This window comes from Cebidichthys violaceus, unplaced genomic scaffold (assembly GCF_023349555.1).
Source record: "Cebidichthys violaceus isolate CVI_PGR_0920_01 unplaced genomic scaffold, fCebVio1.0.p SCAF_10, whole genome shotgun sequence".
Taxonomy (NCBI): domain Eukaryota; kingdom Metazoa; phylum Chordata; class Actinopteri; order Perciformes; family Stichaeidae; genus Cebidichthys; species Cebidichthys violaceus.
The window spans coordinates 10319358-10335024 of NW_027176263.1; the positions used below are offsets into that span (position 1 = coordinate 10319358).

The 15667-nt window shown below is 46.4% G+C and overlaps 1 protein-coding gene across 1 annotated transcript; it reads right to left on the bottom strand.

Moving 5' to 3' along the window:
* Window positions 1-2050: 2050 nt before the first annotated feature.
* On the bottom strand, window positions 2051-13151 carry ism1 (isthmin 1). Its single transcript, XM_068724935.1, has 6 exons — window positions 12253-13151; window positions 6930-7142; window positions 5803-6073; window positions 3996-4139; window positions 3811-3900; window positions 2051-3495 (listed from the first exon to the last, which is right to left on the bottom strand). The coding sequence occupies exons 1-6, from the start codon at window positions 12388-12390 to the stop codon at window positions 2978-2980; spliced, it is 1374 nt and encodes a 457-aa protein (XP_068581036.1). The 5' UTR covers window positions 12391-13151; the 3' UTR covers window positions 2051-2977.
* Window positions 13152-15667: the final 2516 nt, after the last annotated feature.

Genomic DNA, 15667 nt, shown 5'->3' on the forward strand with positions numbered 1-15667 from the left:
TCTCAGATGCTCCACAGCTAGTTGACCTGTTTGTTCAGCTGCGCACCGAGGCCCGTGTTTGCCCCCCCCCCCTCCAACACCACCCACTCCTCTGACTTGCTGTGCCCAAGATGTGAGCCTATGGCAGGCAGAGTGCCAGCGGCCCCACCCCTGTTTTGCCGGTAGGACATTGGGGGTGAAGGTTGAGAGGGAGGGATAGAGCCACTAGATAAGCAACCTCCTGGTCCAGGTCAGCTATTCCAGATTAGAAGACCAAAGGAAAAAAAACCTTTTAATTAGGCTTGCCGTGCAGTTAGGGCCCTGCGGTATTGTGGCCTAGACACTTCCTGCATTGTGCTACACCACCCAAAAAAAAAGTAGCAGTGCAAGGGAGTGAGTGAAAGAAAGTGAAGGCTAAAAATGGCTCTGCCACATCTGCACCACACCACAAAACAAAAGAGATGCCTGATTGCCACCATGCACCGCGGTTATGTACCTACAGAAGCCCTACAGAGAGCTCCAGCATGGACAACAAACCACCTGCACTTGTTTTAATGTGAAATATTTCGACAGAAACAGCTGAGTTCATTTATTACAACAATAACCCGTCCAAGTTTCCACCGCTTTCTTTTCGTTTTTTAATCCTCTTGCTTTCTTATTCCCACAGTTAGCGCTTGTGTGGAGAGCTACTTAGAAATCCCAGAGCCAGCACTGTCAAACTCGGTCTAAAACAGCGCAAATACGTTGGACATCATTTTCTTCTCATAACAAAAATAGAGGCAAAATACCAACAATCATATCTTGGAGATTCTTAATGAGCCCTTTGGGATCCTTGACAATATACCACTAATATGGTGCTTTGCATCCTTTGAAACATGCCAGACTGGAGTCCTGGAAATAGTAACACAGAAGCGAGGCCTCGCTGACGCCCCACAGCCGACGCAAGTTCTCTCTGCATTCGCTCGTCTGCAGTATGTCTGCCCTCTCATACATTTTCACACCAATTATACTCTGAACCTGTAGTCCTACCTATGACTTGGCACAGGCATCACAGTGCAACATCGTGCACTGTGTTTGCAGGGAAAGGGGAGAAGAAATGAGAGATGAAAAGTGAGGAGGGTATGCGAGTAATTGCCTTCTCTCAATACACGTGGAGCCTGTCTGGGGAAGAGATACTAGGGGTGGTGGTGGAGGTATGTCATCAATTTGAGCTGGGCCCTAATGTTTCAAAAATACAGACCAACACCTCACTTTGATCTTCATGGCCTGTTCAGCAGACGGCCCCCAAAAGATAACCGTTCATGCTGGTTATTGTAATCTTAGCCTGGACCCCTGCTTTTACTGAAGAGAGGGACAGAAGACTTAAAAAGAGAGCTTTACACCCCATGGGTCTGACAGTACAGAGGGAGAAGTACATCTACATTTTAAAAGAATGTATCCCGTGTGATATACAGTGAACTTGAGGGTGGGTTGTGGATAAAAGGCTGTTTTGGGGGAAATGGGTCAAAGGACACGCGAGTAGGAATTTTGTGTGAATAGTGAAGCAACCTCGGCGGTTGCGAGTAGCGCCTCAGGGGTGTGGAACGTGCTGGGGCCTGCTGCATTATACAGACGAGCCCCACACCCGGCCAGCTGTGCCGCACACAAGACTGCAGGAATGAGGGCACCATGAATGGCTTTCTCTGTGTGACAATGACTGCAGCTCTCAGCGGAGAGGGAATGGTCAGAGGTCCTTGCTGTGGACAGGCAGCATCGAGTGTGTGTGTGTGTGTGTGTGTGTGTGTGTGTGTGTGTGTGTGTGTGAAAGAGTGCATGTGTACACTGAGAAATTACTCAGGAATGTGAGGATGCATGCCAAAGACAAAGAATTTGAGTCACATTGAAGGGAACCTTACCCTCTCGCCCTCTGAATAAGCCACACTGGATGGAACTAATGGAAGTCTTGTGCACTGGCTTAAGCCTGTTGGAGGAGACATTTTTCCCCCAAATGAAATTCCCTCGACAGCAGGAGAGAAATCTAATAGCAGCTGATGGAAGATTGTTTTTTCTCGCAAACACATTCATAGCCTTTTTGAAAATTTATTTATAGATTTATATCTCAAAAATCTTTCCATACAGTTGAATTCACATATTCTTTGCACTCAATTACGGTTTAATCCTAACTTGAGACACGAATATGCACATGGATGCCAAAGTTTGAGCTAGAGAGGAATCTCAAGTTAGCATTCAGCCACATTTGAATCAGAAACCACAGTCATAGCCACCCGACTCAGACACAGCTACAACTTAATAAATACTTTACAAAAATAATGCAGGCTTTTTACAATAAAGATCTGCCACAGAGACACAAGGGACACGGCTGTAAATGAATGGTACAAATAAAAAATGTGCATGCTAAATAAACTCACAAGCTTACACGAGAACCTGGATATTGTGAATGACAAAATGGGAGAAAATGAGATAACCCTGTTCTGTCCCAACACATTCCTGAAGGATGTCATTATTCTATTACCACTGGCCGAAACATAAACAATCTATGGAGACGAACGAGGACACAATCTAAACGAACATTCCTGGAATAAGAATTTTCCCTTTTTAAGAACACTAACTCAGTTCTCCCTTTAGTGACCAGATCTGAACAAGTTATTTATTGGTGATGCAATTACTGGCAACATTTTCAAGAATTTTTTTTTAGAGGCATATTTTATTTCTAAAAAAGTATTTTTTTTTCTTTCTTTTTTTTTTTTTTTTAAACTGAGCAACGTTGTTTGCCTTGTTTTGGTGAAGTCAAGAAAAGTTCCTTGTGAGCAAGTAAGTGTCCTGGATTTCTATTCCTCTTGCTTCAAAGAGCAGTAAGTCTTGTTCCTCAGAGCCTAAAAGTTCTTGTGTTACTTGATCTAAAACAGAATTTTTAAAATCGTTTCAGTACCATTTTTGAGGTTTAGCTGAATATTTGTGTGTGTTGTTGTTGTTTTTTTTCCTTTCACGCTACAGCCATCTAGAATTCCCTTGCTTCTTCAAACTGTTTGTAGTAGTCCTCGTCCTGAGGGTTGTCGGGACACTTCTGCCCGTTGTTTGGCGGCCTGGCCTGGTTGTAGCGGCTCCAGTCTCCTTTGCAGATGATCCAGGGCAGGATGTCCACCTTGTAGTGCAGGTCGGCTGAGAACTCGGTGCTGATGAGGTTGGGCGTGCCGGCCCCTTTGCCGCGAGTGATGAGCTTCATGTTGTCGTTGTAGCAGCAGTGCTGCGCCGCCAGCGTGGTGGACTCCAGCGTCAGCATGGAGCGGATGCAGTAGCGGGCGGTCGGCTTGTAGATCTCCAGCTTCTCTTTCGGCCCGCTGGCGTCCTTCCAGCGGAAATCTCGGTGCGTGAGAGCGTCGTGCACGTCTGCCGTGCTGTACGCCACCTCGGTTGGGTAAGAGCAAGGGCAGCTGGGGAGGTCGTTGGCCACCTTGGTCATGTACTTCTTCAAGAAGTCGCTCTTGCAGTTCATCCATCGCTCGCAGCTGTCCGTGTCTGGAAGAAATGAAGACACCATCAAATGCTGCATTTCCTCCCGAACGTTAGAGGATGAAAGTGTGAGACGCTGTTAATAAAAGTGTGCTTTTTACTACGAACAGACAGACAAAGAGAGACTGGGCAGCTGCACACTGTGTTCTTCCTGCCCTGCTGCACATTTTCATCTCTGCGCAGAAATGGAGCGCAGCCCGAGCATGAGGAATGCTAAGTGTGTGCAGGGACACTGCTGCCAGATGGGTGAACTGTTTTTGATAGTGCATGAATATCTGAATGAGGGATAGTCTGAGGGATGGGACAAGAGCAGAATCTTACCAACACCAAAGAGCTCCGTGGCATTGAACTCATCTGTTCCAGCTAACAGGCTCACTTCAGTAGCTGCCGTCTTGAAGGCATCTTCAATACCTTTAGAGAGATGAATGCACAGTGAAAAGTGGATCAAAGATAAAAGACTACTGGTGGAATTGTTTTCTCTCTGTTATCCAAAATCAAGACTTTACCCGGGCAGTTGGGCATATCACAAGTTCTGGACTCGGTGGCTGTACAGGCGTAACCGCATGACCTGGTTCTCTTCTGGTTGCCATTTCCACAGGTGACGCTGCACACTGTCCAGTTACTCCAGTCCCCCTCTCCGTCCATATAGTCTGGATCAGAGAGAAAGAGAGAGAGAGAGAGACCGTCAGCTCTGATGCAGGCCACATGCTGAACTTACTCAGGCCTGTTAGCATGCCTCACTAATAATAAGTGTGGGGGGGGGACTTGAAAGGGGAAGTGGTGGAGCTCAAAGTTCTCTTTGACTTCGGCCCTCAAAGCAGATACCACGCAAGCCTGCCTACACACACACACACACACACACACACAATCGCACACATGCATACGCTATATTGCACATGGCATAGGCTCACTGTGCTCAGTAAGTGAAGTAAGGGAAGCGTTTTTGCTAATTCCAACAAAGCTACAGGGGATCCGGCAGGGAATTTGCAAATAGAGATTCTCCGAGCTGCCTGAGTATCCCTGGCACAGTGGCACTGGACACCATGCAGCTGCTCTATCTGTGATTCATTGGTTTGGAAATAGGAAGTGAAATGGCAAGAAATCCTCTTTAACTCCAATTATCATAGAGCAGATCACTGTAATGGGTATACATGGAAACAGTTACACTCGGCTCTACCACCACCATTGCTACCGCACGCAAACACACACACACACACACACACACACACACACACACACACACACACACACACACACACACACACACACACACACACACACACACACATCTTGAAAGCAGCACTCCATCAATGAGGAGAATTAATGTGGGCATGTTGGGATGGAAGTATTTCTGGCCGGGGTCCAAACCTTCCTATACCCCCCCCCCCCCCCCCCCCCCCACCATCTGCCGCTCATTATGAGCATTTTGTATGAATACAGGCCGGATAGCAATCTAGCGCTGCTCCCCTCCCCCTTCCATAGCTTACTATGGCCGAAGAGCTGGTGGCAGCTCAAAAGACTTGATGATAACCTGCCCTTAGCCCACAGATGAGACGACTCAATGTACTACCACTGGCCTGTGATGGATGGCCCTCACTGTCCGACCACAGTTATGATTATTAGGTTTAAAACCAGGACAGAAATGACGAGGAAAATATTTTCTTGTCCACTGTGTGGTGTGAAATAGCGGATAAATGAGAGCTGACCGCAGTGATAAGTCAGAAACATTAAACATGGACTATGGTTTGACTGAGAAAAATTAGAAAATCACCTCCCTAACCGCTGTAGTGCAAGTGCAAATGGATGAAATTACATTTCCCCAGCATATGCATTCCTGTTCGACCATGTTGGTTTGGGCATGCCACAACTCGGGCCGGACGCATACTGTACGACAGTGAGTGTAAATTGTGCAAATTCTTCCACGGCAGATTTATTAGTGGGGTTGCTTTAGGAGAGCGTTGTGAGGGTGGTGTGGCTCTATCGCTGCAGCTGAACTTTGATGGAGCGAGGCGTCAAAAAACTAAAAACGTTGTCACGTAGCAAGCTCCGCACCGCAGAGGAATCCATCTCATAAAGAAAAGTGTAAAGGTTTCAATCAGAGGCTCCCAAAGGCTTGCCTGGGATGACTGCACTTATTATGGTGACAGCTTAAATCAGTAAATCTGCAAATTACAGATACCACATCAGGCGATGGCCATCTGTGGAAACCCTGGAGACCAGCGCTCAAATGAGAGCCTATGTAGCCAGCAAAATATTCTGCCACGTGCGTTGTGCACTCATTTCCTTGCAAACACACCCTCCCGTCTTCCTCACCATACTCAGTTTGAGCTTTGCTTCCTCCCCCGGCGCCTCCTCTCCTGTCCCAATCTGCCGGCGGCCTGAGGAAGTTGCTGTCCTCGCTGTTGCTCCCGTAGGTGCGATCGTGCTCCTCCGTCTGATGAGTGGTGGTGGAGGAGGAGGAAGGTGAAGAAGAGTGAGGCCACCAGTTTCTCCAGTTAGGGGAGGCCCAGTTGGGTTTGCTCTCCTTACGGAGGCCTTTCTCTGGCTCGTGGCTCTCCAGTCCATCCACCACTTCAATGGTCACCTGAATTCAAAAACAGAAGTCCCTTTAACGGCGATTTTCAAGACACTCGTATGTAGCATTTTGGGACACAACGGGTCAATCGGGGGCCTTGGGGGTGACACTTTCTGTCCCCCCCCCCCACACACAATATTTCCCCCTCCCCCTTTCTGTCCTAACACATGTGCCTCCCAGATGAAGGGGGACCAGCACCCCTGCCCCACAGTCACCCTCCCACCTCTTGGGCTCTCTGCACCTAAACACAAAGTTCAAAGGGCTACTCAGCCTCCTCCAGACCATGAAAGCCAGATGAATCCCAGGATCAAAGACTCCCCCCCCCCCCTCCCACAGCCTCACGCCCTTGCTCAATTGGTTGCTCGGCTCTCTTCTCACATCTTGAGATGTTAATACACTTTGTCTGTGCTCGGATTTAGCGGTGATGCTCTCAGATATGGAAAGACCCCCTCGCTGGATTAGACAGGAGAATGATTTAAACATGGCAGCGGTTGCTCGGCCATCTGCACCGCCGAGGCACTTACGGGCAAGGGCTTGCCACACATTTACATAAGCTGCCGTCTGTTTCCCTGCACATTGGTCAGCAGTACGGCATTGCTGGTTAGCGGCTGCCTTTCAGCTGCCATTATGATGGACGTGAGACCTCAGTGTCCATCGTAAGCTTCACTACGAGCCAGGGAGTGTGAAAAGGGGACAGGGGGAGAGGGAAGGAGGGAGCGGGAGAAAAAAGGGGGTAGTGATGTGCACCAAACTATTCTCCTTCGTCCTGTTTGCTCTTCCTGTCCTATGTGGTTGGGTAGCCATGTCTTACAAGAGAGTTAAAGCATCAAAGCACACTAGCAGGTGCGCAGACACACATGGTCACCTGTATATTGGGATTCTGTCCATTGATGTCGGCTTTGGAAAGGTCAGGGAAGTTGTGCAGATCCAAGAGGAAAGCTCCAGGGCCGTCCCTGTGTACGTTGCTGCCTTGTGCCCAGGGGAGGGTGGCAGGCCGGTGGGCCAACCGGTGCTCTGGACCTGACCTCCGGTCTTCAGGAGCCAGTTGGGCAGAGCTGCTTTTTGCATTTATATTGTTCTGCAGAGGAAAGAGAGAAATATCATATTTTTGTTTATTATTGTTTGTGCATTCACACCATAAAATATTTGATTCCCTTTCATGTCAACGTTGAGACTAAGGACCCTGTCACTTGGCAACCACAGAGTCTGCACACTCAGCAACATTAGATTGATGTTGACAGAGGTTCATGAGGCCGCGACCTCTGTCATAAATCCTGTGGACAGTGGACTCTCGACTTCTCGGAGCCCAGAAAGACGGAGCCACTAAGCAGTGGGACAAACATAACACTGAGTTCTGTGCGTCTGTCTGCATCCACCAAAATATGATCCGTCTAGAGCATGCATTCAGAGCCAGTGTCACAGCAGGACTGTATATTTTTCCCTTTTTAACCGAGTACACTGCTGCTTTACCGTAGTTATATGATGTGGACATTTTTAGCATTGTGCTGGCTGGGAGAAAAGAGCGTGTAAGACTGATGGCTTTCCTGCGGTGGGGCTATACTGAGAAACCTAAGCAAACATTGCAAAATAATTACATCTGCCTTCTTGACGACAGAAAAACATTTGGTCGTCTGACAGGGGGGAGGTTGTAAATTCATCCCAAAAGGACAGTTGAGGACATATGTCCCCTGTCAGGTATGCAGAGCAATTATATCTCAATTGGACAGACAGCCATAAGTAGTCGGCAATCAAGCATTCTGGGGTGGCAGAAAATAAGATCAAAGAAAGCAATCAATCATGGTGCTTGTTTTCGTTTTTCATGTCCCATTTCTTCCTCCCTAGTGTTTTTGCGGCCGGGCTGAGGCCTGAGAATACGGCAGCAGTGCTGCACGGTTGCGGTGGCCAGTCACAGACAACCTGTCAGCTCAGCCACATTGTGGCGACCATAAAAGCCCCCAGTGGAGCTGTTTGTGTCCAGCCAAGGTGCACTCTAGACGCTGTAAATGCTGCTGCACAGCAAGGGGGGAAGGATTATAAATGTACATGTAACTTAAATTCACCCGCGGAGGTGGACATAAAGACTCCCATGTTCCATTTAGCATTATTTGTCTTAATTCACTAGATGGAGAGATTTCAAGATTCACACATTGAGTCAATGTGATGCATTTCAAAGAATTAAAACCCTTTCACAACACATATCTACATGTGAGTTACTGCTGTAATTACGATGATTATACTGTTGCCCATGATTTTCGGGAGGGAGTGAAGATGACTGTGCCTTTTTATCTGTAGCCACCAAATAAAAAGAGAATTTATGTTCAAAATCATACAATTTGAGGAAAAACAATTCTGAAAAAGCGGATTCCAATTAAAACCACGATAGTCGTTTCCATGACCGAACAATTATAGCTGAGATCTCAATACAGAAAAAGGTCATTTCAACAGCATAGTTTGTGCATCGACCCTTATGTGAACATCACAGGGCCCTCTTTGGTTCCATCACAAGTCCTTGGGCTTTGAGATGTCCACGTGATAAGCCAGTCTTTCAAGTTCCCAGCCTTCAGAAGTCACTCAGTGGCTGTAATTGAGCTCCACCGAGGGAGCAGGCCCAACACAACACTCACAGGTTCAATCACAATGTAAATACATACACACATGTGTAAATAATGTAAACAGCTGTGTTTAATCTCCTCCCTCGTAGATTATGTTTTTATGGTTATTAGTATTTAACTGCAGACCACACAAGTTGCTCTGTTTCCTGATATTGATACTACAAACAGTCATTTAAATCTGCTGCCAGAAGATTCCCAACTACCGCACATTTCACAGCCACTGAAGACAGACACGTTCTTTTGTTTTCCCCTCGTACGACTGTGAGGTGTTTTCATTCCCAACACCTGCCATTTAAGGAAATTCATCCAAAAATGTCTCTGGCTGCTGATGAAGACACAGATAATAACTGTCAGTGAGTTATGACTTACTGCTTTCTCCATGAATTGGTCTGTTGAAAGAAAGCAGATGCCGACCACAAATGTTTCAGAATACACAAACTGCTGGCTGGTATAAAGTCAGTGTTTGCAGGCAGATTAATCCTTCGTTATCCGGTCTAATCCTATCTGAATCTTCTGTTGTGTCACATTACGATGTATGACACATGGCAGGCAGATTATCTAATCCTGACACAAATTTGGATTATTTAACGTCAAATTCAAAAGCATTCTGATTAATCCCAGGGCAACATTTGTGATGATGTTTCACTCAGTAGGGGAGAGTAAGTCGGTTTATGGGCAAATATTGTTAGTTTAGCTGTAATGCAGTTATTATTTTTGGAGGGATTATATGGCGGATAGTTTGGTAAGAATGCTCCATATGGGAGAATTGCTGCTAGGTGTTTCTAAAGCAAAAATATGTAGTGAATATTGAAGAGGTGCTGCATGTTTAAATAAAACTAGTGGCAATAATTTGCTACCAAACCACTACTACTGTAACCACCTAACATTGACAGCCAGTTTCATGTTTAAAATATTTGCAATCAGCTGTCATTTTGAATTTCCCGGATTGCTTTTCCACCTTTTATCTGTCCAGCAGCTACATCGCTTCATTATTGGAGCTGCTCAGTATTGAACCTTAGACAATAGATGCCACTGGAATGTTTACAAAGCATTGACATACAGCAGCCTTAAATATAACGCCGTTGATTATAGCCTTGAGCTGAATTGTGAGAAGGCTATAATAATGTTTCAGCACAGAGCACTGAGATTTCACAAAATCAATATTTACATCTGGGAGCTCAGCAGTGTGAAGGACAAAACAATGACATTTTACACCCCCAAATAACCGATTTTTGTTTTTGGTCTCAATTAAATATTTTTCAGCAGAACGATTGAATGAGTTAGTAGAGTTGAAAATATTGGAAGTAATGCACAACATGGGAACAAGTAATCTGAAAGGAATTTCAACTGTGCATCAGTTATGTAAATTCCTGATAATGTTGACATAAACACCTCTCTCTGTCTTTGTGGCTCTCAGTGGAGCTTTTTAACACAACATAATAAGAAAAATATGCTGTTTTCCCATTTTTCTCTAATACATCCCAGGCTGTAGCAGCGCACAGGAGTAACCCATTTAAATGTAAAAAAAAATCAGCAGTGTTCCCCTTTGATGGCGGGCTGATTTACAGTCCCTATCACTCATCTGAGATCTTCCTCAACAAGGAAGGCGCTTTAATTTGGAGATCAAAAGTGACACACCATTCCTCGGTTCATCTGGGGCCTCCCAGGACGTCACCCCCCACTCTCAAAAGCCATGAATGAACACTTGCACACACAAGCCACCCCCTCTTCCTCCTCATAGTATCTCCTCTTCTTTTTTCCCGCTTCCCCCTTTTTCACTTTGTGAGGGCTGCTTAAAGGGGCATGACTCCATTTTCAATTGGGAGCAACTCAGGGGTCCTCCCCCCAGGGAGGCTGGCAGGAAATGAAGGCAGTGCACATTGTGCCAGATGCTTTTCAGCACCACACTTTTGTAGGTGGAAGAGAACACTATCCTTCCCCTGTGACACACGCCTCATACTGGGTTTACGTGTGTGTTTATCTACAGGATCAAACTGAGAAGGTACATGAAGGAGCTCAAAAGTGATTCGTTTAGACAAGACTTCTTGAAAATAAAAGACCAAAAAAAAGCTCAAGGGTAGAAGACCATGTTCTTAACTGACAAATACTGTTTTTTAACATAATATCACACTAATTTACACCCCCACAGTGGATGAGTCTGCATTCATGGGTCAGTGGTGATAATGTGCCTTGGACCAAAGCATTTTGTCTCTCCACTACAGGTGCATGGATCCGCATCCTGTCATTTGTGTTTCTGTGAATGGCATTTTAAATATGACACTTTGGACTGACAATACACCCCCTGGGCCGTGACAAGCCCGGCCGAAAGATGACATCACCGTCTTCAGTGGCGGACCAGTGAAGCATATCCGGAACATTCATGAGCAAAAAAGAAAAAACATTCTCAGCCCTTTTCTCAACGTGGGGCATGAGTGGCATGTCGGGCTCTTTCATCACAAGCCAGAATCTCTATGCAAATTTGGACTAGTGACAAAAGGCATGTTTGGGTTGGAATGGGTGGCATGTGTTTAGGAGAAACTCTCTCCTGGTCCTCATCCTGTTCGTCCAATCCAGTGTTTGGCTGTGTGACAAATATTCGATAAATTCCTGTAATATTTCTTCAGCTTTGTAAATTGCCCTCACCATCCTCTGTTGAAGTAAAAACTATTTTCATTCGTTTCCCCCCAGCCCTAAAAAAGACTTTATGAAGGTATGCCATTCCAGTGGGCATAAATACCCGTTTATCACTGGGACAGGACAAAAGTATTTCAGTAGCGTGCTAAATATACAACAAAAAGCAGCTGAAGGATGCTTAACACTCTCTAAAACAGCCTGTTGATCCCAGACCTGTCTTAACCCTCTAGTCAAGATGTGAGGCTCTACTGGAGTCTGCGTGCTTTATGCTGATGTTAAAATGGGCAGTTAAACAGTCGAGTCTGTCTTAAATGGTGTCATGTTGACAAACGTCTCCCCTCCTGAAATTGTCGAGGCACGTTCTACACTGGAGCACAACCCAGAGAGGTGTCTTTTAAAAACTGTATTTTGCCCAGACTACATCAATACCAAAAGATTTCAAAACTGCATATTGTTTTATTTACATTATTCCATTTCTATGAGTATAGTGCTCGATCAAACAAAACAAGTCGGGCCTGAGGCTTGATCTGGAGCAGGGCGCTGAGGGCCGGGGTCAGTTTGATGCCGGACTCTTCTCCACCTTCAGGGGTTCAGCTCTGACCCACCGCCTCATCAACTGGAAGCTTGGGTGACAGTGATGATGAGCCCATGATGACAGAGAAGTGCCTGCAGCTAGAACTGAACCCCCAACAATAGGGAGGTGCGTTTGGTGCAGGGGGTGATCTCTGACCCTGCCTCATCTTCCATCTCTCTACTGGCTCCCTGTTATTCCCGGGGGACACCCTAGGGAGACCACATCCCTGTGTGTCAACAAGCCCCAAAGACCCCCGGGGTACTGAGGGTTTATTTTACCTGGGCCGGCGGCTCAAATGAGCATTTTGTCAAACCCCCCCCAAAGAACGTACTACTTGCTCCTACATCCTGACAGATCTCCTAACTCACCTCTGTAAGGGCTGTGTCCTGATCCAGACTCAGAGTGTCATTGCCCTGGGGCAGCGGACTGCTCCGCAGTACCGTGATGTGCAAGGTGAGGAGAAGAAGTCCGAGGAGCAGCAGCAGTTCGGCCGCCAGTCGCACCATCCTTTTGACGCGGCCGCCCTTGGGAGCCTGCGGTGTGGCCGGAGCTCCGACTCCGCCTCCTCCCGGTGCAGAGACTCCGATCTCCGGATCCGCCGGGGACGAGGAGCCGCAACACCACTTCGGAGCCACTTCGGGAATCAGCGTTGCAAAAAATGAAGGGAAAAGGATCGGAGGTGGGATGGTCGAATAATTTGGAGAAGAAAAAAAGTGCTGGAAATTGAGTTTGATCCTGTGGGGGGAGTTCTTTATAAACTGTGTCCTAATTTAAGATTGATCCTCTTGCAGATTGTTCATACAGTTTGATTTTGAGCCAAATGTGATGTGAGTTGATGTGCTGATCTGCCAATGCACACAGATCACTGACTACTGCAGGGCTGATCCAGCGCGCAGCATTAACGCTTCCCCCCTCTTGTTGCGCCCTCGTCAAATCTCCAAGCTCAGGAAACTTTCAGCCCAGTTGCCCCGCGGTGTCCCCGCCACATTCTCAGCCTCACGCTTCCCTTTTCCTCACTTCCACTTCAGCCGCTTAACGCACTTCTTGTTGTGTCCACATTCTGCGCTCTCCTAAAGTTATTCGACGAGACTACCTCTGGAGAAATGAGCACAGGTAGTTCAAAGTTATATCTTCCCTGTTAAGACTTCGCGATGGAGTTCTGTCCCTCCTCAAAAACAGTCTTCGTCCATTATGCTGCGGGTCGTAAGCCCACCGAAATGAAGACCCGGGTTTCGGAGGAAACAAAGTCAAACCGTATCAAACTAGGGCTTTCTAAAACACGCGCTGTTCTTGATGTGCGCTCTTGAGGTGCTTTTATACCATACGCCCCTGACCAGGCGCCCTCCCCCTGGTTAACTCTTTCGTCCCCCTCAACCGGTCCTCACGCTGGTGTATTGTGGAGGTTCGGGTGTGAAACACCCCCAAAAAGTGTATTATGTTACTTTTACCACTGCGGTTGAGACACATTTGAGTCCTTTGGATAGTCCCATGACCAACATGACACTATTTGGCTTATCTTTAAAAGCCCAATATCTCAATGCAGAAGTCTCCCCATTTCAACAGACGTAAGTCTCCCCCAAGTCACTTCATTATACAGAGAAAAGTCATTTTACAGGCACAATAAGGACTCCCTGAAATGACTCCAAGTATCCATGGTGGTCCCCGGAGGCGCGCTGGGCGCACAGGCGCGTCGTCGCGCGGAGAGGAAGACACCCGGGGGCGCTTTGCAGGAGGTCTGCCTCTCCCGTCGACATGTGTGCGGCGGCAGCCTTGTCTCGTCCTTTGATTAAAACGCTCCAACGGAAGGTGCTGCAACACTTCACTTGCGCGAGACAAACGGCGCGTAATGTGATTAGCCCTCGTGAGACTTTTTTATTGTCCTCTTCAAAAGGACAGGTCGCTGTGTCAAATTATGCACCAAGCGGGGATGCTGCCGCTTCGGCATGGGTGACAGTTCACTGAGCCCCGATGCGTGCGACGACCGGGCATCTAATGTCGTTTCTCACCTTTTGAAGTCGATACATTCAGTTTGTGGAACAATAATGTTACTGACGATGGCTAACACGATCTCATTAGTGTCGTGAATTAATTGTCAGTGTCATAACAGCTCGTGTAAAACCGTATTAAACACATATTGGTCATTTGGCTGTGCGCATGCATAATCCACGTTGTTGCCAAATGGCGCTTTATGCCAGCAGGACCATGGCAGAGGAACAGCAGCAGCAGCAGATCCAAAGCATCGCCCAAGTTAGACTGCAACATAAATGAACTTAAACATTTTTGTTCCTGCATCACATGGTTTCTATATTCAATGGGTTAGGGTTTCAAATCTGTTCAAATCAAACCAAAGAAAACCCACAGAGGATCACCCTTAAATGTATTACAAAGCTCTGGGTGTCACGAGTCCTTGGAGTAATAAGAGGTTTGGTAAATTCAGATCCTGAACTTACTTCAGCTGAGATATAACTCCAATGTGCCCATCTGATGCCCATATGTGCCAGAAAGCACAGTGAGGAAGTCTGCCTGAGTGGCAGCTTACTTATTATTGCCAATAGAGTAACTGGCAGCAGACAGTGATGAGGATGGAGTAATTCAACACCACTGATACATGATACAACCAAGATCATATTTCATTAAAATACCTATATTCTCAAAAATGATCTCACAAATATCTGATGAGATCAAATGTCTGAATTAGTCGTAAATACATGAAGTTGCTCCTAGTCTGTTCTAATGAAATACACCAGACTGGCCTACTTCATTATGCTCTCTGTTAACGAGTGGTTCCCAGAGTGCAGCTTTAATGCAATCTTCAGTTACAGCCCTTCTTACTCCAGGCACAGCATAGCTGTCTAAACCATGTAAATCTGTTCTTTGTCTGCTTCACTTCAAAAATCCCTCTCCAGAATAGAAAAATCTCTTGTCTAAATGGGAAACAGAGAGCAGAGAGAATGGCTCGCCTGCTTTGGACACAGTGGTGGACATCAAAGGCGTAGCAGAGGATCCCCCTTCAGAATAGCAGCTACATGCCATTCCAATAAGTGCAGTGTATGTGGATCTGAAGTTCAAAAGAGGCAGGCAGGTCTCTGGGGCCTTGCCACCAGTAGCACACTCGCTGCACAGATGTTTTGAATGCCAGCGCAGACCATTTGCCACTTCTGCTGAAACTCAGAGCAGTTGGAAGTGACTGGAGGGAAGTTTGGTCAACACGTGACTCGTGCTTCCCTCCTTCCCTGACGGTGAATGTGTGTTATCTTACCTCTGGAGGAGGAAGTCACTTAAAAGTTGATGAAACGAGTCGTCTGCCAGCACGATAACGAAGCGTCTGTACAGAGGAAGATACATTTGACCAAATTTTGTTCATTTCAAATCTCAGCAAGTTAAAGTTTGCCACTCTGCATAATCACAGTGGAGCTTAGTATTTGAGCGCTCCACAGCTGTAACGCACAGAGTTATGTCCGAGAGTGAATTCAAGCTTTTGAGTTTCTCTTTACACACATCTGTCTTCTGCTGTAAACCCACAATGCATTTCAGAATGAAGACTAAAGGTGAAAGTAAACACAAATTAATAACAGACATCCCGAGAACGTCGATGCAGCATTTGAGGCCACCTTTTCACATCTCCTCAAGATCTTTATGGAGCAGTGCATTGGTGCAGTATGACATCACAGATATGAGGAACAAAACAGTTTTCTATTGTTTCTGGCTATAGGAGCCAGATGTGAATATTTACTTACAGAACTAAATGGTCTACCATAGATTTTAATGGTTTTCTCCTTTAGG